Source organism: Panthera uncia, chromosome E3 (assembly GCF_023721935.1).
Source record: "Panthera uncia isolate 11264 chromosome E3, Puncia_PCG_1.0, whole genome shotgun sequence".
NCBI classification, from domain to species: Eukaryota; Metazoa; Chordata; class Mammalia; order Carnivora; family Felidae; genus Panthera; species Panthera uncia.
In genome coordinates this window covers 28,115,510-28,140,018 of record NC_064815.1, presented here as the reverse complement: position 1 = coordinate 28,140,018, position 24,509 = coordinate 28,115,510, and the positions used below count along the sequence as shown (strand labels likewise).

At 43.6% G+C, this 24,509-nt stretch overlaps 2 protein-coding genes across 2 annotated transcripts in view; both read right to left on the bottom strand.

The window, feature by feature from the left end:
• The window catches only part of ATP5MF (ATP synthase membrane subunit f), a 616,357-nt gene that overhangs the window by 374,108 nt on the left and 217,740 nt on the right, over nt 1-24,509 (bottom strand). The window lies entirely within an intron of this gene.
• On the bottom strand, nt 844-24,416 carry KPNA7 (karyopherin subunit alpha 7). The gene is made up of 10 exons (XM_049639320.1): nt 24,329-24,416; nt 23,503-23,631; nt 18,776-18,858; nt 18,078-18,346; nt 16,613-16,695; nt 14,335-14,598; nt 12,452-12,685; nt 10,452-10,634; nt 3,990-4,136; nt 844-1,085 (listed from the first exon to the last, which is right to left on the bottom strand). Exons 1-10 carry the CDS (start codon nt 24,392-24,394, stop codon nt 972-974), a joined length of 1,572 nt encoding a protein of 523 aa, XP_049495277.1. The 5' UTR covers nt 24,395-24,416; the 3' UTR covers nt 844-971.

The following is a 24,509-nucleotide window of genomic DNA, read 5'->3' as shown; positions in this document are numbered from 1 at the left end:
GGGAGGGGGAGGGGGAGGGGGAGGGAGAATCCCAAGCAGGCTCTGCGCTATCTGTGCAGAGCCCAATGCGGGGCTTTATCCCATGTCATGACCCGAGCCGAAATCAAGAGGTAGATGCTTAACTGACTGAGCCACCCAGATACCTCCCAGAAGTATTTAAAAATTTTTTTAACGTTTATTTTTGAGACAGAGAGAGACAGAGCATGAACAGGGGAGGGTCAGAGAGAGAGGGAGACACAGAATCCGAAGCAGGCTCCAGGTTCGGAGCTGTCAACACAGAGCCCGACGCAGAGCTCGAACTCATGGACTGTGAGATCATGACCTGAGCAGAAGTCGGACGCTCAACTGACTGAGCCACCCAGGTGCCCCAGCCCCCAGCAGTATTTTAGGTGGACACCCACACATCTTTCCTCCTCACTTATCAAGGACCAGCAAAGACTTGCTTTGGGCATGACATTTTGGTGTAATGCTTCAGACCACAATAGAATTTGATCCCATCTCTACACTCAAATAATATAAATCAAGTCCAATCCTCAGAGCATATCCCACATCCATCACAACACTACCTAGTATTGTGGTCCTAGGTCCTTCCCAGCCCATTCTACTCTCCTTATGACCATCACCCACACAGCTTTCCCTGAAGAATGTTCTGTACTAACAGGCATTCCATGAAAAGGGAAGGGGAAAGAAATACGAATTACTGGTTAAATCAAGTCTACAAGCCAAAGTTTGTCTTAAATAGCTATAGACCATTTTACTGTTTTTAGTGTCTTCCTTTAAGATCCTTAAAGGTAACCACTAAACCACACATTCTCAGGAGATGAATTCCACATGGCTTTAAGATGCAATTGTTTCAACGGCGTTTTTGATAGATGGAGGTGAATGTGTCGAAACTTTTATTAACATTCAGTTTAAAAAGCTTTACACCTGCGGCATGCCAAGATCTAGAAGATTCTTAAAGAAGTTACCCATTAGGGTGTGGTCCTTGGTTTAGAAGTCGTGGGGCCTTGGTAATTTTTTGTTAAGTGGTTTAAGAATTCACAATCTTGGTCCAGGGCTGGTAATACTGTGCCATTTTCTTCTCCCTTCAGGGAAGAAGAGACACTATTGTACCTGCAGGCTCCCAGCAAGTTATTGCCGTACAGGTGGCTCTTTAACATCTTCTATGGATTAACAATTTGATCTAAATCAGCCTCAAGGCTCCCTCAGAAAAGAGGGTGAAGGAGAAAAGCACCAACATATTTCTCAGGCTCTACCTTAAATACAGTTTATGTGTGTGGTAAAACATACGTGCCATAAAATTCACCACTTTTAACCATTTGTAAGTAGAGCGTTCCATGGCATTAAGTTCCTTCACATTTCTGTGCAACCACCGCCATCCGTTTCTAGAACTTTCTTGTCATTTCAAACCCAAGCTCTGTACTTATTAAACACTAACTCCTCATTTCCTTCTCTTCCAGCTCCTGGCACCCACCATTTTCCTGCAGGCCTCTGTGGGTTTGATACTCCTAGGTCCCTGATGTAAGTGAAATCATATGGTATTTGTCCTCTTGTGTCTGGATTATTTTTAAGTGCAGTTTTGATACATAGAACAGTGCCCTTACAGTGAGTAAGGACACAGTGTAGGTAGTTGTTACTTCTACATCAGAAGTCTTTAGCCTGGAGCCCTTGGATGAGTCCTAGGAATCTGAAACTCCTTTAAGAGATGGGTTTCCTACTTACAAAGTTTTGTAGGAGCCTTAACCCAGAAGATGCTGATTGCTGTTCTGGGTCCTCTCTGTTTTGAGAGCACCCCCTTGGTCCCAAACCAGTATTGACTGACTTCAGGTAGCAACAAACCACCAACATGGTCGTATTTGTTGTATGGCTCTGGATTTTGCTGACGATTCCAATTTGATGCCTAATGGAGTGTCACTCATTCCATAAAACCCCAGCCCTATGTTTAGCGGGCCACTTAAGAACTTTGAGCTCACCTTCATATGAACACTATCTAATGCAAACGCAACTCAAAGCCACAATAAGCCACAACTTCATACCCATTAGAATGACAAGGATCAAAAAACCAGAAAACAACACGTATTGGTAAGGATGTTGAAAAATGGGAACCCTTGTGCATTGCTGGTCGGAATGTACAATGGTGCATTCCCTGTGGATAGTAGTATAGCAGTTCCTCAAAAGTTAAAAATAGAATTACTATATGACCCAACAATCCCACTTCTGTATATACACCCAAAAGAACTGAAAGCAAGAATTCCAAACAGGTATTTGTTTGGTATTTGCTCATAGTCAAAGCAACATTATTCCCAATAGTCAAAAGAACAGTCCGAGTAAAGATCCATGAGGAATGGATAAACCAAAATGTAGTATATACACACAATGGAATATTACTCAGCCTAAAAAAAATAAAGGTGATTCTGACACCGGCTACAACATGGATGAACCTTGAGGGCATTATGCCAAGTAAAATGAACCAATCACAAAAGCACAAATACTGTATGATTCCACTTACATGAGCTATTTAGAGTAGCCAAATTCGCGGAGACAAAATGTTAAATGGTGGTTGCCAGGGACTTCGGGGGAGGAAGAATGGGGAGTCCATGTTTACTGGGAACAGAGCTTCACTTCGGAAACATGAAAGAGTTCTAGAGAGGATGGTGGTGACTGCTACCCAGCAACGTGTAAGTTTTTTTTGTTTGTTTTTTGAGAGAGAGAGAGAGAGAGAGAGAGAGAGCGAGCGCACAGACAGGGGAGGGACAGAGGGAGAAAGAATTTTTTTTTTTTTTAACATTTATTCATTTTTGAGAGACAGAATAAGAGTGAGGGAGGGGCAGAGAGAAAGGGAGACACAGAATCCAAAGCAGGCTCCTGGCTCCGAGCTGTTAGCACAGAACCCAGTGCAGGGCTTGAACTCATGAACCTCGAGATCATGACCTGGGCTGAAAAGTCAGACACTCAATCTAGTGAGCCACCCAGGCGCCCCAGAGACAGACAATCTTAAGCAAGCTCCACACTCCGCTCTGAGCCGACTTGGGGCTCAAATCTTAAGACTTAGGTTTGATCTTATGATCCTAGGACCATGACCTGATCCAAAATCAAGAGTTGGATGTTTAACCAACTGAACCACCTGGGTACCCCTGTGAAGGTACTTTTAATGGCCCTGAACTATACACTTAGAAATGGTTAAAATGCTAAGTTTTCTTTTGCACATATTTTATTAAATAAAACACATATAAAGAAACGTCTAATGCTCTGTGATCATTATTCCCTGCTCCTGCAGAAAAGTTAAAAGCCTTGTGTGCAGTTTATCCCAAACCCTGTGTTCTGGAAAGAAACAAAATGCAGTAAGTAGCAAAATCATTTTTCAGAAGCTAGGATTGCCTTAGTTGGGTTTTTCAGTAAAAAAAAATAATAATAATTTCAGGGGTGCCTGGGTGGCTCAGTTGGTTAAGCATTCGACTTTGGCTCAGGTCATGATCTTGCCTTTCCCAAGTTCGAGCCCCACATCAGACTCTGTGCTAACAGCTCAGAGCCTAGAGCCTACTTCAGATTCTGTGTCTCTGTCACTCTCTCTCTCTCTCCCCCTTCCCTGCTCATGTGTCTCTCTCTCAAAAATAAAAACATTTAAATAGAGATAAAAAATAAATCACTTCAGCATCATAGCCCCTCCCTCCTGCTCCCTTCCTCACCACAAGAGGAAAGCAGGGGGAAAGACAAAAAAAAAAAAAAAAAAAAAGAACAAAATTCTAAACCAGAGACAGCAGGGCAAGCCTTTATGGGACTAGAGTGATTTCCAGGAGCCGGGAAGCTGCCCCTCAAAGGCAGCCCATTCAACATGGACGGGGGGAGAAACTCAGAGCTAAGTCACAAGGGAAGCCCACCTGTCCGGTCACCCACCTCCCAGGGCCAGCACAGGCACCTGCCCAGTGATCACCTGCTAAGGTGCCTCACCAGGAAGTGTGAGTGCTCCTTCCCGCTCTGCAATCACTTACCTCACAAAAATGGTTCTCGATAATGTTCAAAGCAGTCAGGGCAACCTGAGGGTTCTCATGAAGTTGCAAGGCCTCAATTTTATCAACACCACCGATTTCTTCTATCAGGAGACACATGTTTTCCTTCTCTGAAAGCTTCTCTGCTGCCTGTGGGCATGTAAGAAAAAAAGCTCTTTGGAGGCGGAGCTTCGCCTCAGGGGAGTCAAAGTCTCCTGTTCCAGGATGGGCAGCCATAGTTTTATTTTTCCCTAATTAAGACTGCAGGATCTTACTCCTCTTTTGGGTATTTATAGTACACATATTTAGGTTTATATTAATTGCACAAAATACAATTTTTGCCAAGTAAGCTGCCCTCCACAAATACATTGCTATTACAGTTTAATAGCTATCTCCCTTCTAATTAATGGAAATGGTTTAAAATACAGTTTGAGGGGGGCACCTGGGTAGCTCAGTCGGTTAAGCATCTGACTTTGGCTCAAGTCATAATCTCACAGTTCGTGAGCTCGAACTCCACTTTGGGGGAGCCCTGTTTCTCTGTCTCCCCTTCTCTGCCCTTCGTGGTATTCTCTCTCTTCCCCTGTCTCTCTCCCCTTGCTCACTTGTGCCCTCTCACTCTCAAAAAAAAAAAAAAAAAAAAGTAATACAGTTTGAAAGAATGTTCAAGTAATGCTTTATTTTTGAGAGAGAACATGAGCAGGGAGGGGCAAAGAGAGAGGGGGACAGAGGATCTGAAGTGGGCTCTGCACTGACAGCAGTGAGCCCACTGTGGGGCTCGAACCCACAAACCATGAGATTACAACCTGAGCCGAAGTCGGATGCTCAACCGACTGAGTCACCCAGGCACCCTAAGTAATGCTATTTAAATACAGGTGTTCTGGCCCTACCCTCACCGTAAAGCCTTGAGAGGTAAGACTAAGGGGACCCTGAGCAACACCATGGCAAATAACCAAGTCCCCGGAAACAACATGAGTGGATTTAATCCAATGCTCATCATCGGATTTATCATCTGGGGCTGTTCATTCATTCAAACACTTGTACATAGACTGTGGGCAAGGCCTACAAAACTAGAGCTCAAGATGGGATTTAGAAAAGGCCTTTTCATAACTCATTTTTGGGGCAGACAGGTAGATAATTGTTGCAATACAGAAAGTAGAACACAGTAAATGATCAGTGGTTTACGTTATAGAAGATGTGCATAAACGGCTTGGGAAGTAACACACCTTCTTGAAAAACAGTGATGCACCAGGGCCAACCATAGGAAACTCCCAGCATTCCCAAAACAAGGAATGGCAAGGACAACTTTTTGAAGGGTTAAGTGTTGCTTATTAGGAGAAGAGGGAATAATCCAGCTAGCTAAATAGCTTATTTGGGGAAAGAGAAATAAAGAAGCAGCTTTGGTGTCATCTCCGAAGAGCTCTGCTCTTTATTTTGTGAGCAAAAGAAAACCTCCTGGGGTCCAAATTAAACCTTATTTAGGTCACACCGTCTACCTGATGAGAGAGTCTGTACTGTTTTTTCTAAAGCTGGACACTCTTTGGTCCTATCTGGGGTCCAAAATGAGTTTTGGCTTTCAGTGAAGAAACCAAGGCAGGACCAATGAGCTAGGATAGCCTCAGAAAGAAAGCTGGGGGATGTGGGATGACCCAGGGCAAGCAGAGCCCTGGAGAAGGATTCTGGATGTTGGTAAAAGAGCAAACAGCCCCAAAGTCACTTCAAGCTGCACTCTGCCGGCCATTAGAGGCTCTCTGCTACCTTGTCCTCCTAACCTGCTATTCCAGTGCCTTTCTCTGATCTATCAGATGTGGTTTTCCCAGATGCCTCCAAGGAAAAAAAAATCCCAAATGTTTAATTCAAATGAAACAGATGAAGTTCAATTTCTCCAGCCCACAAGTGTGCTTTCACCAATGTGTTATGTCGTTATGTCCAACTTTGTCTACGGGCGGCCAAGTCTCTGCTTCATCCATGTGATTTGCTCAGTCTTCATGTCTAATTGGGTGCTATTTCAAATCTGTTCTTGACTCAGGTCAGTTCTTTCTAAGACAGTTACATGAAAAGGATGATTAAAGTGAGCTTTTAAAAGGAATCCCCTGGTGTTACTTTGAAATTCTTCAAACGGCTTCGTCGCATATAAAAGGACCTTAACCAGATGAATATAGCCAGCCTTCAAGATGGCCTCAGATGATCTCTAACTCCTGATATTCACACCCTTGTATAGTTTCCTCCCATGTTGAGTGGGGCTGATCTGTGTAACCAATCCATTCCATGTTGTTGGAATGACTTCCAAGGTTAGGTCATAAAAGCCACTGGGGCATCCACCTTGCTTTCCTAGATTGCTTGTTCCAGAGGAAGCCAGCTACCATGATGAGAATACACATAAATGGTCCTATGAAGAGCTCCAGGTCCAGGAAAGTGACAACTTTCCAGGCATACGAGTGAGCCATCTTGAAAGCTGCTCCTCAGCCTCCATCAAGCCTTCAGATGAAACTGCAGCCCCAGTTGACACCTTGAATCTCATAATAGACCCTGAGCCAGAACCATCTAGCTAAGCTATCCCCAGATTCCTAACCCCAGAATCTAGATGAGATAATAAAGTAAAAGCTTGGTTTGGGAACATAATTCGTTCCAGAAACATGCTCGTAATCCAACACACTTGTCTATCAAAGCTAATTTCCCCATAAGAAATAATGGGAACTCAGATGAATCATTCCACAAACCCAAAATATTCATATAAAAATCATTATAATACTGTAATATAATACAAAATAAATACAAGATATAAAGAAACACTAATTAACCTGCACTTATCTTTGAAAATCTTTATGGCTGGTGTGAAGGAGACAAGGGAGAGGAGGGTTATTTTGTGGGACGAACTTCACAATCACTAATGGAATCACTGCTATCTATTGGCTCAATAGAATCTTTTTCTTTTCATGCAACTTTAACAAGGAGCCTATCCGATGACATTGCTTTTGCTCCTTTTGAGGATTTTGCGGAAATAACATTGCATTGTTGTTAAACAGATTAATTGCTCACACTGCTACAGTCTTATTTGTGTGGTGCTTTTCTACAAAATTTTGCACTGTCTCCCACATTTTACACATCTCCATAATCTCATTTGAAGTGAGGGATTCCTCTGCCTTTTTCTTCTCTCCTCTGCAGAGGTGATCTCCTGCAAAACCTCTTGCTGTTACTCACGAAGCAGACCCATCAGTCTGTCAGTGGTCAGCTCCCGGCCATGTTCCTCTACCAGCTCTTGAATGTCATCCTCATTCACCTCCAGTCCCATGGCCTTTCCCAAGAACACAATTTCATCAACAACTGCTGGCTTCTATTCATAAGCAAGCCCCTCTAAGTCATGTCCAAGAATGCAATCGGACCACAGTTTTCTCCAAGCAAAATCAAGGGTTCTCTTGGTGATCCCATACCAGGCTTTATTAATGATCTTGAGGCAGTTCATGATGTGCAAATGATTTTTCCAAAACCCTCAGAGGGTAAGGTTTGTTCCTTTGGTCACCTTGAAGCATTGCTGAAATAGTGCTTTGCTATGAAGCTTTTTAAAGTTCGAAATGAACCTCCTGATCCATGGGTTAGAAAATTGGAATGGTGTTGGGAGGAAGGAACTTGACCTTAATGAACTCAAGTTCCTTCAGTATGTGGTCCTCAAAGCCTGGCAGGTGAACAGGAGCATTATCCATAACCAGTAAGGTTTTGTGTGACAAATTCTTTTCTAAAATTCTGCAGGACTGAAGGCCTCATTGATCCACCCAATGAACAAGATATGAGTGACCCAAGACTTACTGTTGGACCTCCACATAATGTTTAACTGGCTCTTCTGCACCTTGCCTTTCTTGAAGGCTCATGGATTCTTGGAATGATACACGAACAGGGGCTTGACTTTAAAATCCCCACTCGTGGGGCACCTGGCTGGCTCAGTAGGTTGAGTAGGTGACTCAGTAGGCTGACTTCGGCTCAGGTCACAATCTTGCAGTTTGTGAGTTTGAGCCCCACATCGGGTTCTGTGTGGACAGCTCAGAGCCCGCTTAGAATTCTGTGTCTCCCTCCCTCCCTTTCCCTCATTCTCACACACACACACACACACACACACACACACACACACACACACACTCTCTCTCTCTCTCTCTCTCTCTCTCTCTCTCTCTTTCTCAAAAATAAATAACCATAAAAAAAAAATAAAATCCCCACTTGTGGGGCACCTGGGTGGCTCAGTCAGTTAAGTTTCTGACTTTGGCTCAGGTCATGATCTCATGGTTCACGGGCTCAAGCCCCACGTCAAACTCTGTGTGGACAGCTCAGAGCCTGGAGCCTGCTTCAGATTCTGTGTCTCTGTGTCTGTCTGTCTGTCCGTCTCTCTGCCCCTCCCCAGATTGTGCTCTCTGAATAATAAGTAAACTTAAAAAATTATTAAAAACAAAATAAAAATCCCTGCTTGCATTAGCACCAAGCATGAGGGTGAGACGGTCTTTTGTGGGCTTGTGACTGGGCATTATATGCTCTTATCTTGTAATGTCGGTCCTCTTTGGCATCTTTTTCCAAAAAAGCCCTGGCTCATCAAGTTAAAAACTTTTTCTGGCAGGTCACACTTGGAAACCATGAGCTTCTGGAACTCGGTGGCAGTAGCTTTAGCTGCCTTAGTGTCAGAACTCGCAGCCTCTCCATGTCTCGCAACACTATGGATGTCACTTCTCCTCTTAAAGTTATCAAACCAGTCCCTGCTTGCTTTGAAGACTTCATTTTCTGTTGACATACCTGGCAGTTTACTTACAGGGTTGGTGTACAAGGCCTTTGCCTTCTTGCAGACAAAGTTCTTGGGCACAGCATCACCTGCTAGTTTCTTCTATCTAAAACAGAAGCAACTTTTCTGTATCTTCCAGAACATGTGGCCATTGCTTTGATATTTGATATCCTTTTGCTGCATCCAGCCCCCTTCTTTCTTCTTTAATATCGTGCAAATGGTCAACATCGACTTCTAAAATCTTGCAATTTTAGCCACTCACATACCTTGTTCATACTTCTTGATTTCCTTCTTCACTTCCACCGTAATCATCTCCTTATTACCATCTTTCTTTTCAATCTTTTTCTGCCTGGGGGCCACGTCCAAGCTTGCATGGATGTTGACTACAGTAATTATTAAACTCTTGTCATATACTGTATTTAATGTAACTAGCAATAAGGCATAGAGTAAAGGGTCTATATCTACAGGCAACCTGACCTAGAATGGGAGAATTCCTAAGCTTACTCTTGTATAGAAAAGCAAAGGACTGTCCACAGGTGCTTTGAAGTGACAAAAAATACACTAGTGCCAGTTGTGGGCACCTTCCAACATTCTGAAAAATCGTCAATTTCTGCCAAACACTGCAGCCTGAAACTGAGCATCCAAGAATGGAAGATGATTGCCCACAATCCAGTAGCAAGAGAGAGAGAAGAACCATTGGCTCAGTTGTGATCATGGGACATTCAGCATCATGTATGACTTGTATTGCAAGGCATAGATTGTTTATCAGGTTAAAACTTACTAGAAATGTTTGCTTGTCTTGTAGAACATGCACAGAACAAGTTACTCACAATCCAAGGTTTTATTGTATTTGTTTTAGACCAGTAGGGAGTAACTGATCATGCAGCAATATAGAACTGACACAAATGGTTTATGAACATTGGCTTAATTTGCCTTTATTTCAGAAATAGAACTTTCCTGGAGTTCTAATTCAAGGATTTGTAGTCCAATTTCAGCATCTATCTCTGCTAACTTCTTGCTTCTCTTTCAGGTGTATCCTATGTTTTAGCCTTCTAGAAGAGCCAGCCATGTGGTGTACAGGACTGCTTTTCCCAGCTTCAAACATTTGATTGGTTTCTCCATCTCACTCAGAGTAAGCCAAGGTTTTCACATGCCTTATGTGATATGGATGCTCTGAGCCTGACCACCACCTTCCATCCCTTTGCTCCCGCCCATCCTTGAGCCCTCTTTCCCCAGATATCCATAAGATCCACTTATTTCTCTTTGGTCTTTGCATGCATGTTCTTCCTGAGACAAGTTTCTCCTGACTACTACATTGACGGGATCACCATTACCTTCCCCCTCTGAGCCATCAGCGACTGACCCTTCATCATATAAACTCCCAGTTGTCGGGTCTGTTTCTCTCCCCATTAATATATAAGCTCTACCAGAGCAAGGACTTTGTTCTGTGGTATCCTGAGCATCTGAAACAATGTTAGGCATATGGTCACTCACTTGAAAAAATGAAGATGGGCCTTCTTTGAAAGGCCTCTTGTTTTTGTTTTCCATAGGATGCATGAACAGGAGGAGGGTTGGGGGAGTGGAAAGAGAATCCACATAGGGGTTTTAAGAACCAAAATAAACGCCTTCAATTTGGAGACTGCTATTTCAAAACCAACCTGCTTAAAAAACAAAACAAAAAAAAACCCAACCTGCTTAGAGCAGCTCACCTTGAGGATAAGAGAGATAACATCAAGGATGATGGTAACAATTTTGGGGTCTTGGATGGTAAGCAGATTCACCAGTGGCTCCAAGACTCCAGAGTGGACAAGCTGGATCAACTGGTCTATGGTGCCTCCAGTTGTGAAGTTTGCCACGGTCCAAACAGCCTCTTTCTGGACTTTAAATTCTCCCTGAAGAAACAATGTTTACAATCTTTATGGATCCTGAAGAACTTAAATATAGCAATGCTAACTTAGTTCAATTTCTAGGTAGGCTAGTGACAGCCAAGACTGTATATATAATTTACGTCGAACACATCAGCAATTTGCCTCTAGTTCTTGAACAAAGGATAGCACCTTTGAGAAGCCAAGGAGCAGACAGGCTCCCAGTAGGACTTAGAGGGAAGTTCTAAGTTGGAATGGACTCATTTCCTTAAGTCAGGTTATGGGAATAATATAACGAACATAAACCAATCCAGATAATCTATATATATTAGAAATTATCCTTGGAATTATTTTATTTTTTAACTTTTGAGAGAGAGAGAGAGACAGAGGACAAGGAGGGGAAGGGCAGATGCCCTTAGTCTTTCGGATGCAGGGAAACTATGGACAAGAAGCTCCATAGCTACAAAGCTGAGCACACAAAGTGATCTCAGGGAATGAGCCAGACCAGAGGTGTCAGAGGAAGACCACTGAAATATCACTCAATGCATTCCTTGCATTTGTAAGAAACACTTTGCCCAGAGATCTGGGAGTAATTTATCATAGATCCTTCTATCCCTGTGCAGAAGGAGTTATTCCCATTTTATGGCTGGGGAAAACTGTGACCTCAGTGTAAAAGAAAGGAAGGAAGGAAGGAAGGAAGGAAGGAAGGAAGGAAGGAAGGAAGGGAGAAAGAAAGAAACTCAATAACCAAAAACAACTTCGGGCTCCAAGCCAACTGTAGTTCAAAAAGCAATGTGAAGTAAGATTACTTCTTGATTCAAGGCTGGATGTCTTTTTAATTTTTTTTTTATGTTTGTTTATTTTTGAGAAGAGAGAGAGAGAGACGAGACACAGAATCCCAAGCAGACTCCAGGCTCTGAGCTGTCAGCACAGAGCCCAATGGGGGGCTCGAACTTAGGAACCATGAGATCATGACCTGAGCTGAAATCGGACACTTAACCGACTGAGCCACCAGGTGCCCCCATGACGGGAGGTTTCTGATGAGAATCTATATAGACTCATGGTAGCACACAGGATAGGAAGCATCTAATAGATCAAAAGATGCCTTGATTCAGGTTGCACACCTAGGAACCCACCATCCAACCCCAGGACAGGAACACCACCGGCAGTTTCTCTTTCCCATCCTATTCCACTTGCCTCCCTGCCCCCAACCAGACAAAACCACTCCTGGCTTGTGTCACCTATAGATGATTAAACTGAGCCCATCCATTCAAAGGGGACAAAAAGAAATGCTGACGGATAGGAGTTGTCCTGGGGAGGGAAGTGGGAATCTGGAGGAAGAAGGAGGTTTTGTTTTACTTCTACTCTTATATCTGGATTTTCAGTATATATTACCACTCCAATCAATGTGATTTTTTACGCTGAAAAAAATCCAGTGTACAATATCACTATAACCCAATAGGTTCTTCCTCCTCAAACAACAAAACTTCCCCCTCTCTTGACAAGTAGAGTGGATGCCACATTCTTTTAACACCAAAGATAAGCCAATATTTACCAGCTCAGGATTTTTTTCTGAATATTTGAGCTGGGGGGGTGGGGCAGGGGTGGGAGGGGTCACCTTTTCATTGAACAATGCTTGTTTAGTCTCCTAAGTCTTTAATGGGTTGTCCAAAATGGATGCCTCTTCCTTTTTTTTTTTCCCCAGGGAGAATTAGGAAACTAAGGTTTCATAGCTCTGTTGTGATCTCGATTAATTTGCTTCTTAGGTGGTGTCTGAACTCCTGAAGGGGTTCAACGTGGGGCCAATTGGAAAACAGCCTTTTGTCACAGAGTGCACCACTTACGTTTTTTAGCAGAGCCACCAAGGGAGGCAGCGTGCCACAAGCAATCAGCTGCTGGATGTGCTGGCAGGGCCCTGCGGCCACGTTGCTCAAGGCCCAAGCCGCCTCCTTCTGGATGGAGGACTTGGGATGCATCAGGAGCTGGGGCAGCACGTTCAGGATGCCCGCGTCAATGGCCACCTGGGTCTGGTGATCCGTTCCTGTGACGATGTTCCCCACGGTGCGGAGAGAGGGGGTCTGGAAGAACAAGGCTGCAAGTGTAAGCAAGCTTTGCCAATTTATCACAACAGAAGGGGACAGTCACACCAAGCTATGTGCACTCCCAAATATGCGTCCTGCTATGTTGATGGTGCTCAGGAAACCTGTGAATGATGATCAAATCCATGATCTTTATTAATTCAGCACATCCGTAGCCATTTGCATAGTTTGAAGGTACTTGCTAGCCTCTCAACAGTTCCAGGTTCAGTGAAACAGAGGTCAAGGGATGGCTTTATTAAGAAATAACACTGTCCTTTCCATAATCTTACACTGGGAAAATCGCTAAATTGATTACAGTATTTATAATGTGGTAACTTCTACTGAATTTGTATTTAGCAGGAGTGTCAGGTTCCTGCTGTATATTTTTTTTTTTTAATTTTTTTTCAACGTTTTTTATTTATTTTTGGGACAGAGAGAGACAGAGCATGAACGGGGGAGGGGCAGAGAGAGAGGGAGACACAGAATCGGAAACAGGCTCCAGGCTCCGAGCCATCAGCCCAGAGCCTGACGCGGGGCTCGAACTCACGGACCACGAGATCGTGACCTGGCTGAAGTCGGACGCTTAACCGACTGCGCCACCCAGGCGCCCCCCTGCTGTATATTTAATTGGAGCTAATGAGATCCCAATGGCATTTGTTGATGTGTTCACAAACACCCTCTCAACCCTGAAGGTCCCCAGGATGGGTCTGCAATTGGGCTCAAGACAACAGTCCTCTGAGGGCTGACTGTGCATTCATTTTGGTTTCTCTGCACTGTAGTGGTTGCCCCAGCACAGACCACCAACAGTTCTAGAGTTTTCCTAGCCTTTCATGCTAGGTATCTGCTACTCAAGTGAGAGGTGGAATAGGCCAATCACAGCCTTGGCAGGATGGTTCCAAATGGGCCCTCGACACCCAGGACATACAGCTTCTTATTTCTTCTTATTCTCTTCATACCCTCCCTCCTCTCAATATCATCTCCCCAAACTAACCTTGATGTCTGAATAATATTATGCTAATCTAGGCACAGATGATTGTGAAGCCTGCATAAATATACAAGGCTAGCCATAGAAGTCAAAAGGGGCACCCATGTTTTAAGGCATATCTTCAAGAAGCTTATAAGTGACATGTTTCCTATCCTAGCCAAGTATTTGATGTTGACTTTGTTTCATTTTTACCTAGACTATTTCAGTAGTCTAATAACAAACTGGGGAGAGGATAAGAGGGAATTTTCTTTTACCCTTAAGAAATTTAAATGTTATAATGAGCTTTACGTTAGCACACACACGCACACACTCACACATACCCTGCGTTAGCCAACTGGTTAACATCCACATGCACAGACCACTGGAAGGAAAGGCCACAAAAGGGTGGAGGGACCAGAAGCAATTTCAATGTGGTGCTTTTCTATACTTTCTAGTTACCAGATTAAGAAAAAGTAAGTTACTTAACATCCACTAGGCTTTTCGATCAAAATACATTCAAGTCCTTGGCTAGACAGTAGCAGAGACCAAGGCAATGCAGACCACAAGCTTTGTTCTAGGTAAAGTATTAGAGCTGATGGTGGGAGAGGTCTCACTCAAGTGAGTATGACTCCCACATGCTAGTTGGAAGGTTCATGCAGAGACAGGCAGGACCGGGGACATTTACCAAGATATTGAGCTCCGAGCTGGTCATGAGCTGGACCAGCCTGGGTAGGACGCCTGTGTCTACCACTTGGCCGATGCGCTCATTACAGCCATCACTGAGGTAGGACAGGGCCCAACAGGTGTCCGAGAGAACCTCGTCATCTTCATGCTGCAGGAGGTGGAAGAGCACGGGCAACATTTGCTTCACTGCTTTCTTGCAGGGGTAAGGGCTCTTGTTTCGGCAAAGGTTGGACAAAGTCCATGTGATGTTCCGCAGAAACGTGATCTGTAACAAGGAGACTGCTTCCAGCATCAGGGGCAAAGAAGGAAAATGCCAATGGCTACGTGTCCTTGCCATATTTCATCAATATTATTGACCAGTGTGAAGCAAAGAATTTGAGCTTCATGCAGACTTTGTTCTCAGTAGTGATGCACACTAGGGAGACCCTGAACGAGTTTAGGTTTCCTATTCAAATGTTATATGTAGGTTTCCTTGGATTCTTCAAAATGTCCCTCCCACCTGGACTCAGTTGATGACCCTGTTTTCATTTCTCATCGACAAAACAAAGGTCAAGCAGGAGTTGCTTGGTCTGCCTAGTAACCCTACCAACATGTGGCAACCACATTTCTGATCTTTGTTCAGGGGTCAGTCTTCCTACTCCACATCTGGATCCCATTTTTGCCTTTGAAGATTCTGTCCCCACGACCACCTTTCTGCCCTGGATCACTCCCACACTCTGGGACCCCTCCGTCTCTCTAGCCATGGTCCTGCTTCTATTTTTAGAGTCCAGCCCTCAAGGATGTGTCTATATTTGCGTCTACCTTGCAGCTTCTTATTTGTTCTTCCACCCCTCTGGTCTGATTTCTGCCCCTACTTCTTTTTACTTAGTGATGAAATCAGCTTTTTCCAAGTCACCAAATCCAACAGATGCTTTTTCAGTCTTAAAGTTACCATCCCTATCAGAGGTATTTAGTACCCCTCTTGAAAAAGCTCTTTTTGGCACCTATGACCCCAAACCTGCATTTCTATCGCCAAATGGGCTGTTTCTTCTCAGTCTTTGGGGTGGGCTCTGCCTGTCTTCGGAGTGTCAGAACTCTTGAGACTTAGTCACAGGCTCTCCTCATACTCTAGGTCAGGGGTTGGGGCAAATTCTTTCTATAGAAGACCAGATAGTAAACACTCTCAGCTTTATGGGCCATAGGGTCTCTCTGGTACAACAAGTCATCTTTGCCCTTGTAACATTACAAAAGCAACCGACAATATGGGCATAAATAAATGGGGATGGCCATGCTCCAATAAAACTTTATTTATAAGAGTAAGCATCTAGCCCTGCTCTAGTTGATCTTGCCCAGCTGGATGACAGATGTGTGCACAATCATCTAGACCAACTTTATCCATCCTGACATTGCTACGATGGTGTCTCTCACACTCTTCAACTTAATATGTACAACTAAGGCTCTGATTCCTTCTTCCCTCCTTCTTCCCATTTCTCTAGGAGGACCATCATAACAAGCTAACCCAAAACCGGAGGGCATCCTTGCTTCTTTCTATCTCCCATGTCCAACATGGCAGCATCCCATCTCCGTTTGCTATCATTTTACAAGCAGCCAGAAGGGTCTTTCTAAAAGATCAGATCACTTCACTTCCTGCCTTGAGATCCTTCAAAGCCTTCCCTCTGTCATGAGGGAAGCATGAGGAAGTCTAAGTCCCTTGCCCTACTTGTCTTCTTACATTGCTCTCTCCTTGTGAACTCCCTGGTCATGTCAGCTTTTTTCTGGTTCCATTAGATCAGGTTTTCTCCCACCCTGAGGGCTGGGTATTCCCTTGGCTTTTAGAAGCTACCTTCTCTTCATTTTTGTTTGAAGCAAATCTAAAACCCAAATTTATCTCCAGTGGGGTCGGGGTGGGGGAGCTCTATTGTTGCCACATCAATCAACTTTGACTCTAAGCTTCAAATCAAGACCCAGTACCCAGGAACAGAACTGGCGACCCATTAATTCTATCTGTGCCCCTTGAATGGAAAGCTTAGTCATCTACTTTTGAAGGACTATAATTTTAGAAAAACTCTAATGGAACTCTTCCAATGCCACCCCCCCCCAAAAGTAAAATCAGCACTAGTGGCCCCTGGGGGCAAGTTTCCATCAACCTCTACCCAAGGTGATATTCAGTCCTAGGTCTTGCTTATAAGTGCTGTCCTAAGGGGCAAGGCAGCACCCATATGACCTAACTGACTTGAAAATACTTCCACAATTTCAGAAACGTGTCACCTAGCTAGCTTTTCTACTTTAAAGACACTTACAGGTATGGTTGATGAAACCAGGGCCAGAAGATGTGGAATGGCATTGCTCGAGATAACCAGGTCTCTGAATTCTGGGCCATCACCTTCAAATAGATAAGAATGTGACATCTGAACAGGGAACAAAGAGAATCCTGGGGGTAAGCAACTACTTTTTTAAAAGCCTGTGCAAAGGGTGAGATGCCAAAATGCATTCCTGGGTTGGGCAAATACTTAGGATAGCCATGAACTAGATTCTCTGTCTCCATCATGTTGGTTGGGCAGATAGACCAGATGTGGGCACCACACAGCAATGACTGTCATAGGCAGTCTGTGGACACATCAAGGAGCCAGCCAATAGCCCAGGAATTGTCCTCGAGACTCTAAATGCCGATGGTACTTCATAGCATGGTTCTCAAGAAGATGAAGGCTATTACAGGCCAAATTGTCTTCCCAGAAGATGTTGGCATGGGACAGAGGCTTCCAAAAGCAACTCAAAACCAAGTCTGGGGGATGGGTAGATGCTAGCCATCTGCTATCTGCTGCTCAAGCGAGAATACCAATTTGAGACCCTAGAAGTCTCAGTCTGTAATTCTTCAACCACCAGGACAAGGCATATGTTACTTTATACCACCCGATTTTGCCTGTTCCTTACTGAACCAGACAAAATGAGGGACAAAGTCTCTGTAATAGGTGGTTCATTTCTGCAAGCATTTACCACGCAGACTTACTTTATATTCTGCATTTGTTATCCCAATACCCTAAGTCCTTGGAGGTCTCATCACAGTGTTTGCTTCTGCTGATTCAGTCATGGTGGGTTGTTGACTCTCTGAACTTGAAACTGCTAACATTTGGCTGATCTTAATTTGTCAAAATCCAGAGGGGCCCAATTGAGTTCATATCCCCCCCAAGAGTATTGTATTTATATCCAGCCAGGAATGCTAGAACTTTCAACCCTGTCTCACTAACTCCTCAGTTCATGCTTTCCTGGCCCATGCAGGGAATACAGCAGCAAGCCCCAAACTCACAAGGCCATTTTAGGATTGCATTTTCAGGGAAGACTTTTACCCCAAACTGAGGAAATATTATCTTTTGTTACATTCCCTTGGCAACTTTTACTGGAGGTAGAATTTTTTCAAGGTCCTGCGTTATGAATGGGTGTGTCATAAATGTCACAGTGCATGGGTCAAAGACTGGTCTTCTGTTCCTGAGGCCATTGAGACCTGAGGCCGTAGGACCCCAGTATTGGCATATGGCCTTAGGTGGCCTTTAGCTTTCAGTACGTACTGCATCATCTAGTTTCAGCTTTAATTTTCAGCCTCTGAACTTGACTCTGAATTTTGGAAAAGCCTGTCAGAGCCTCCCCACTGTTTCTAGATATTTAAACTCAGATGATCAAGTCTATGATGCTACCTAAAGAACTCCCATAGCATGCCAGGCCAGGTGCCTGACCCACTGGTTTCCTAGCCCTTTATGAGGAGAGTCTTACCTGCTATATTACCAAGGGCCCACACTGCCTGTTCACACACAGTCATGTGGGGGGAAGACAGGAGCTCAACCAAAGGTTGGATGGCCCCACTTTCCACAACCGCCTGAGTCTGCTCTGAAGTCCCAGAAGCAATGTTGGTCAGAGCCCAGGCTGCCTCGAACTGCAAGCAGGGGTGAAGTGATGACTTCAGGAACTCCACCAGCCTGGGAATGAGCCCGGCTTCAACAATCAGTTTTAGAGGAGGGTTCCTTTCACGGGACAGCATTTTCCTTCGCAATCAGAGGGAAAAAAATAAAAGCAAGTCATGTGAGTCTGATATTAAGAACCTCCTTTATAAATGCTCTTGGCATTTCTAGCTATCAAACAAGACTAACAGCTGGGCCAGAGCCACTTAATATCCTAAAGTCCAGCCCATGGCACTTGGCAGTGATGAAGCAACATTTTTCCCTTCAGGTATTATCTATGAGCAGAGATTCCTATAGAGGCCAATTTAAATTAAGCAATTCATCTCTGACAACACTTGCATATCTTAAGATGTTCTCAAGGACAGTGTAGAGGAACAATTTAGTCTTGTTTTTGAATGGACTCACCTTCTCTTATGTTGTGTGGGCATTTTGTCACTGCCACAAAACCAGGAAGGCCCCTGAAACTTATTCCTAGCTTGGAACCTATGAATAGCAGAGTCTGTATAGCCATACCTGGCTGCCTGGGTGGCCTGGAAACATAGGTCTGGATCTGAGGCATTCACACCATTGATTATTTCTTGCAGGTTGAGGCTGACCTGCAAGGAGAGATGTTTTTGGGTCAGAGTCTCTGCGAAAAGGAACCATGAAGGTCATCTGGTCTAGCCATCTATCTGATTAAAACAAGCTGGCTTGGGCAGTATGCTGGTCTGCATTAGGGGAGAGAAAGACATTTGGTGGTCTTATAGGACACACAGATCTGTGGGACCCTTCCCATGCTCTGGGGAAGGGGTAATTCTTATAATCACTTGGATTCCCAGCACCTTTTCATTCCATGAAGAACATGCTAGTTATGATCAGCAAAAATAGAGTAAGGATCTCCAAAAATTCTCTTCTCCAAAACACCACCACTACCACCACCAACAACAACACAAGTAGAATCAACCTTCCAAACTCTAGAAACTGACCAAAGGCTTATAGCCCAATTTGTTTTGAGCCAAAAAGATTATTCAAGAAAAACAGCTAATCTTGAAAAGAAGAATTCTAGGAAACAAAAATGCATCAACGTATGAACAGGATTATACATCCTGATCGACTGGGATCCAATCTGGGAAGGCAGGGGTGGTTCAACATGGGAGCATCAATGTAGTAGGACATATTAATAGAATATTAATTCTATTAATAGAATTAATGGGGGGAGGAACACAAAATTATCTCGATAAATGCAGGGTAAGAGCATTTGACAAATTCAACCACCCTTCCATGATAGAGTAGCTGGAAATAAAAGGAAACTTCCTTAACCTCATAAGGTCATTTTTTTTTTCTATAAAAAAAATCCCCCCTCAAGGGAGGGGAGGGTGGGCGATGGGTATTGAGGAGGGCACCTGTTGAAATGAGCACTGGGTGTCGTATGGAAACCAATTTAATAAATTTCATATTAAAATAAATACATAAATAAATAATAAAAATAAAAAAATCCCACCTCTCGCATCACAATTAATGGCAAAAGATGGAAAGCTTTCTCCTTAAGATCAGGAACAAGACAAGGATGCCTCCTTGCTCTTATTCAACATAGTATTGGAAGTTCTAAACAGATTAATTAGGTAAGAAAAACAAAGCCATCCGGATTGGAAAAAGAAGTAAAATTGTCTCTATCTGCAGAAGACAAAAACTTGTATATGGAAGATCCTGAAGAATCCCCCCACATACACACAAATTAGAGCTAACAAACAAGACATAGCTAGGCTGCAGGGTTAACATACAAAAATCACTTGCATCTCTATATAGTAGCAGTGAACACTCCAAAGCTGAAATTAATAATTTTATTTACAATAACATCAAGAAGAATAAAAGACTTGGGAATAAATTTAGCAAAAGAAGCACATGACTTACATGCTGAAACTATTTTTAAAAATTAGAGAGGGACTAATATATTAAAAAATACCCCATGATCATGAATTGGAAGACTTAATGTTGTTAAGATGGCAATACTCTTATAAACTGGTCTACAGATTCAGCGTAATCTCCATTAAAATCCTAGCTGTCTTTTTTTAAAAAAAAAAAATTGGGGCGCCTGGGTGGCGCAGTCGGTTAAGCGTCCGACTTCAGCCAGGTCACGATCTCGCGGTCCGTGAGTTCGAGCCCCGCGTCAGGCTCTGGGCTGATGGCTCGGAGCCTGGAGCCTGTTTCCGATTCTGTGTCTCCCTCTCTCTCTGCCCCTCCCCCGTTCATGCTCTGTCTCTCTCTGTCCCAAAAATAAATAAAAAACGTTGAAAAAAAAAATTGAATTTATTGTCAAATTGGCTTCCATACAACACCTAGTGCTCATCCCAACAAGTGTCCTCCTCAATGCCCATCACCCATTTCCCTTCTCCCCTACCCCCATCAACCCTCAGTGTGTTCTCTGTATTTAAGAGTCTCCTATGCTTTGCCTAAATCCTAGCTGTCTTGCTAGAAGAAATTGGCGAGTTGATTCAAAAATTCATGTGGAAATGCAGGGGATTCCAAATAGCTAAAATATCTTGAAAAAGAAGAACTAAGTTGGAAGACACTTCCCTATATCAAAGCCACCACAAAGCTACAGTAATCAAGTCTGTGCTACACGGACATAGGGTAAACATGTTGATCAATGGAAGAGAATCCGAAGTCTACAAATAAACTCTCACGTGTATGGTCAGCTGATGTTAGACAAGGGATTTAAGACCATTCAACGGGGACAGGATGGTCTTTTTGATACTGGGACAATAAGATATCCACACATGGGATGATGAAATTGGACCCCTAACTCACACCATTTACAAAAGTTTATTCAAAATGGATCAAAGGTCTAAATGTAACAGCTAAAACTATAAAACTCTTAGAAGGAAACTTGGACATAAATCTCTGTGACCTTGGATCAGGCAATGGATTTTTTTTTCATGTTTATTATTTTAGACAGAGAACATGAGTGAAGGAAGGGCAGAGAAAGAGAGAGGGAGACAGAGGATCCGAAGCAGGCTCTGTGCTGACAACAGAGAGCCTAATGCAGGGCTTGAACTCATGAACCGTGAGATCATGACCTGAGCTGAAGTTGTTTAACCAACTGAGCCACCCAGGCACCCAAGGCAATGGATTCTTAAATATGATACCTAAAGCACAAGCAACCAAATAAAAAAGTAGATAAATTGAACACTTTCAAAATTTAAGACTTTTGTTCAAGGATTCTACTAAAAAAGTAAAAATGACAATCTACAGATTAAGAGGAAATATTTGCACATCATGTATCTGGTAAGGGTCTAGTATCCAGAATAGACAGTGTAAAGAACTCTTACAACTCCACAAGAGAAAGACAAATTACTCAATCTTAAAATTGAGCAAAGGGTTTGAATACACATTTCTCCAAAAGATACACAAATAGCCAATAAGCACATCAAAAAATGATCATTAGTCGTTAGGAAAACATACCAAAATTCCAACAATATAGCCCTTTGTACTCACTAGATGGCTACAATCCCAGAATGGACAAGTGTTGGTAAGAGAGCCAGCATGTACAATGATACAGCTACTTAGGAAAACAGTTTGGCAACATATCTGTTTCCTATCGTTTCTGTAAAAATTACCACAAATTTAGTGGCTTAAAACACCACATCATCTTCTAGTTCTGGACATCAGAAGTTCACAATCAGCTTCACTGGACTAAAGGCAGGGCTGGCTTCTCCTGGAGGCTCTGAGGAAAGAATCTGCTTCCTTGCCTTGTTCAGCTTCTAGAGGGGCCATTTGCATTCCTTGGCTTGTGACTCCCTCCCTCCATCTTCAAAGCACAATACGCTAATCTCCCCTTCTGTGGTCCTATCACCTGCTCTGACTTGTCCTTCATCCTTACTGTAAGGGCCAACGTGATTACACTGGGTCCATCCAGATAATCCTGGATAATCTCCCCATCTCAAGACCCTTAACTTAATCACATCTACAAAGTCCCGTTTGCCATACAAGGCGACATTTATAGGTCCTGGGGATTAGGAGATGGAGGTATTTGGAGGGGGAGCCACTGTTCAGTTTACCTCCAGCCTCAAAGAGTTAAACAGGATGACAATATGACCCCGCAATTCTCCTCCTAGGCATGCTCTAGGATGTGAAAACACATCCACACAAACATTTGTGCACAAAGCACCATTATTCATTATAGCCAAAAAGTGGAAACGCAAATGTCCACCGACTAACAAATGGATAAACAAAACTTGGCATGCCCATACAATGAAATATTATTCAGCCATAAAAGCCATGAAGTCCTGGGGCGCCTGGGTGGCTCAGTCAGTTGAACATCTGATATTTGATTTCAGCTCAGGTCATGATCTCACAGTTTGTAAGTTTGAGCGCCAAATTGGGTTCTGCACTGACAGTGTGGAACCTGCTTGTGATCGATTGATTCATTCATTCATATTCTCTCTTTCTCCCTCCCTCCCCCTCCCCTACTCACATGTGTACACGCACATGCTCTCTCTCAAAATAAATAAACTTGAAAAAAAAAAAGGAATCAAGTATTGACATATGTTACAACACAGACAAGCCTTGAAAACATTATGCTGAGAGAAAGAAGCCATGTACAGAAAGTCAGAGAATGCTAACAGCCATTCCGTTTAATGGCTGCTAATGTGTCATCAGATCTACTTCCCCAGATTGAATTTAGCTCTGCCCTGTAAGACTCCTAATCCTAGCAGGGTGCAATAATGCATGTGGATGGTTAAGATGGGACACAGACAGTGGCAGATCATAAAAGGATGTAGAGCCATGACTATCAGAGTCTAAGAAGAGAAACTCCCCAGTCAAGGTATTCCGGAAAGGACCCACGAAAGACAGCCTTAGGCTGCACATCAACACAGAATTTGCACTAAGTGAGGTTGGGGTGGATGGGGAACTGATGATGAAGGACAGCACTCGGGTCCTAGGCAAGACTTTATATGTTGAGTGACTAGATGTAACCCCTCATTTCTTATTTCTGGCCGAGGGATGGTAAGTTCATTTCCATTAGAAGCTGCACTTCATCTACCCCATCTCGCTCAGAACATAGATCCCAGACTTACAGCCACAAAGGTAATGGCCCTTCGCTTTCCAACACCACCAGCTTACCTCTACCCCCCTCCTTAAAGACCCTGGATTAGAGTTTGCAAGTTCCGAATGTATTAAACATTTTCAAGCCAGAGAAACCTGCTGAGGATGGATCTCCCACACCACCGTCCTGAATGCCATATTCCCAATGTACGTACTCCTTTGGTTAGTTGTTCAGAAGCTGGGTCAGAGGAGACATTGGTGATATTTCTCCTCTTTAAGGCCTGCTCATCTTTCTTGGCCTTCCGGAGCTCCAGGCTGACTGCCATCCGCTGTTGCCGCCTCATCTAATGAGAAAAAAAGAAAGAACCAGAGCCCTTAGAGCAGGGGAGTCAGGCTGTCACCCCATTTATCTAAAACATGCCTCAAAGCGTCTGATTTCACTTTTACAGTGACAACAGTAAACAGTCCAGAAGAGTTAACATTACACAGTAAATAGTCAGCACGGTTTACCTCCTCTGCTTTCTCCTAACACCACATCCAGAAAAGTAGTTAACTTTCTTCCCAAAGTGAAGGAAGCCTGTCTACATTCTCGGCAGGCCAGGACTCTCAGCTGTAGAACCATCCAAGGAAAGTGTACCATTGTCCGGAGTCTGAGCACATCTCCATCAGTACTGATTGGTCCCGGAAGGGCAGGCCTGGGCCTCCCAACTGGAGATCCAGGCAGGGCTGGGGACTATGGCCTCTGAAGACATGACCCACATGTCCCTGACCATTTCCACCATTAGGGATCAGTCTACAGGTCATTGGAGCCTTGATCCAGCCCTGGATGCCAGACTGAGGGAGATTAAAATTAAAAACAAAACAAAATAGACCCTTTTATCTTGGTTCAGAAGAAACTCCTCGACTCTATTGAGAATCCTGGGGGAAATGATCTAACCTGGGTTCCCCACATCATCTTCCCCTCCATTTCTGATACATTCCAGCTGTGAGATTTTTACTGCACTACTGCTTCATAGGGCGAAGCAGTTGCTTGGTACTCACAGATGCGTCTTTGCCTCGGTACTTAAATTTTCTCAGCCTCTCTTCTGGAGCATCCAAAGTCGGCATATTGACTTGAACAGTCAACCACCTGTAGGTAGGGCAGTTACCAGGAGATTTTCAGTGCCCAGTGTGTGGGCTCCTATGTGACGGCCATCTTTGCTCTAAGCCCTTAAGGGGACCC

Coding starts and splice junctions, on each gene's coding strand:
- KPNA7 (XM_049639320.1), bottom strand. CDS start 24,394: ATGCCGACTTTGGATGCTCCAGAAGAGAGGCTGAGAAAATTTAAGTAC. Junction 23,632..24,328: donor ACCGAGGCAAAGACGCATCT/GTGAGTACCAAG, acceptor TTTTCTCATTAG/ATGAGGCGGCAACAGCGGAT. Junction 1,086..3,989: donor TCGAGAACCATTTTTGTGAG/GTAAGTGATTGC, acceptor TCTTCCCTGAAG/GGAGAAGAAAATGGCACAGT.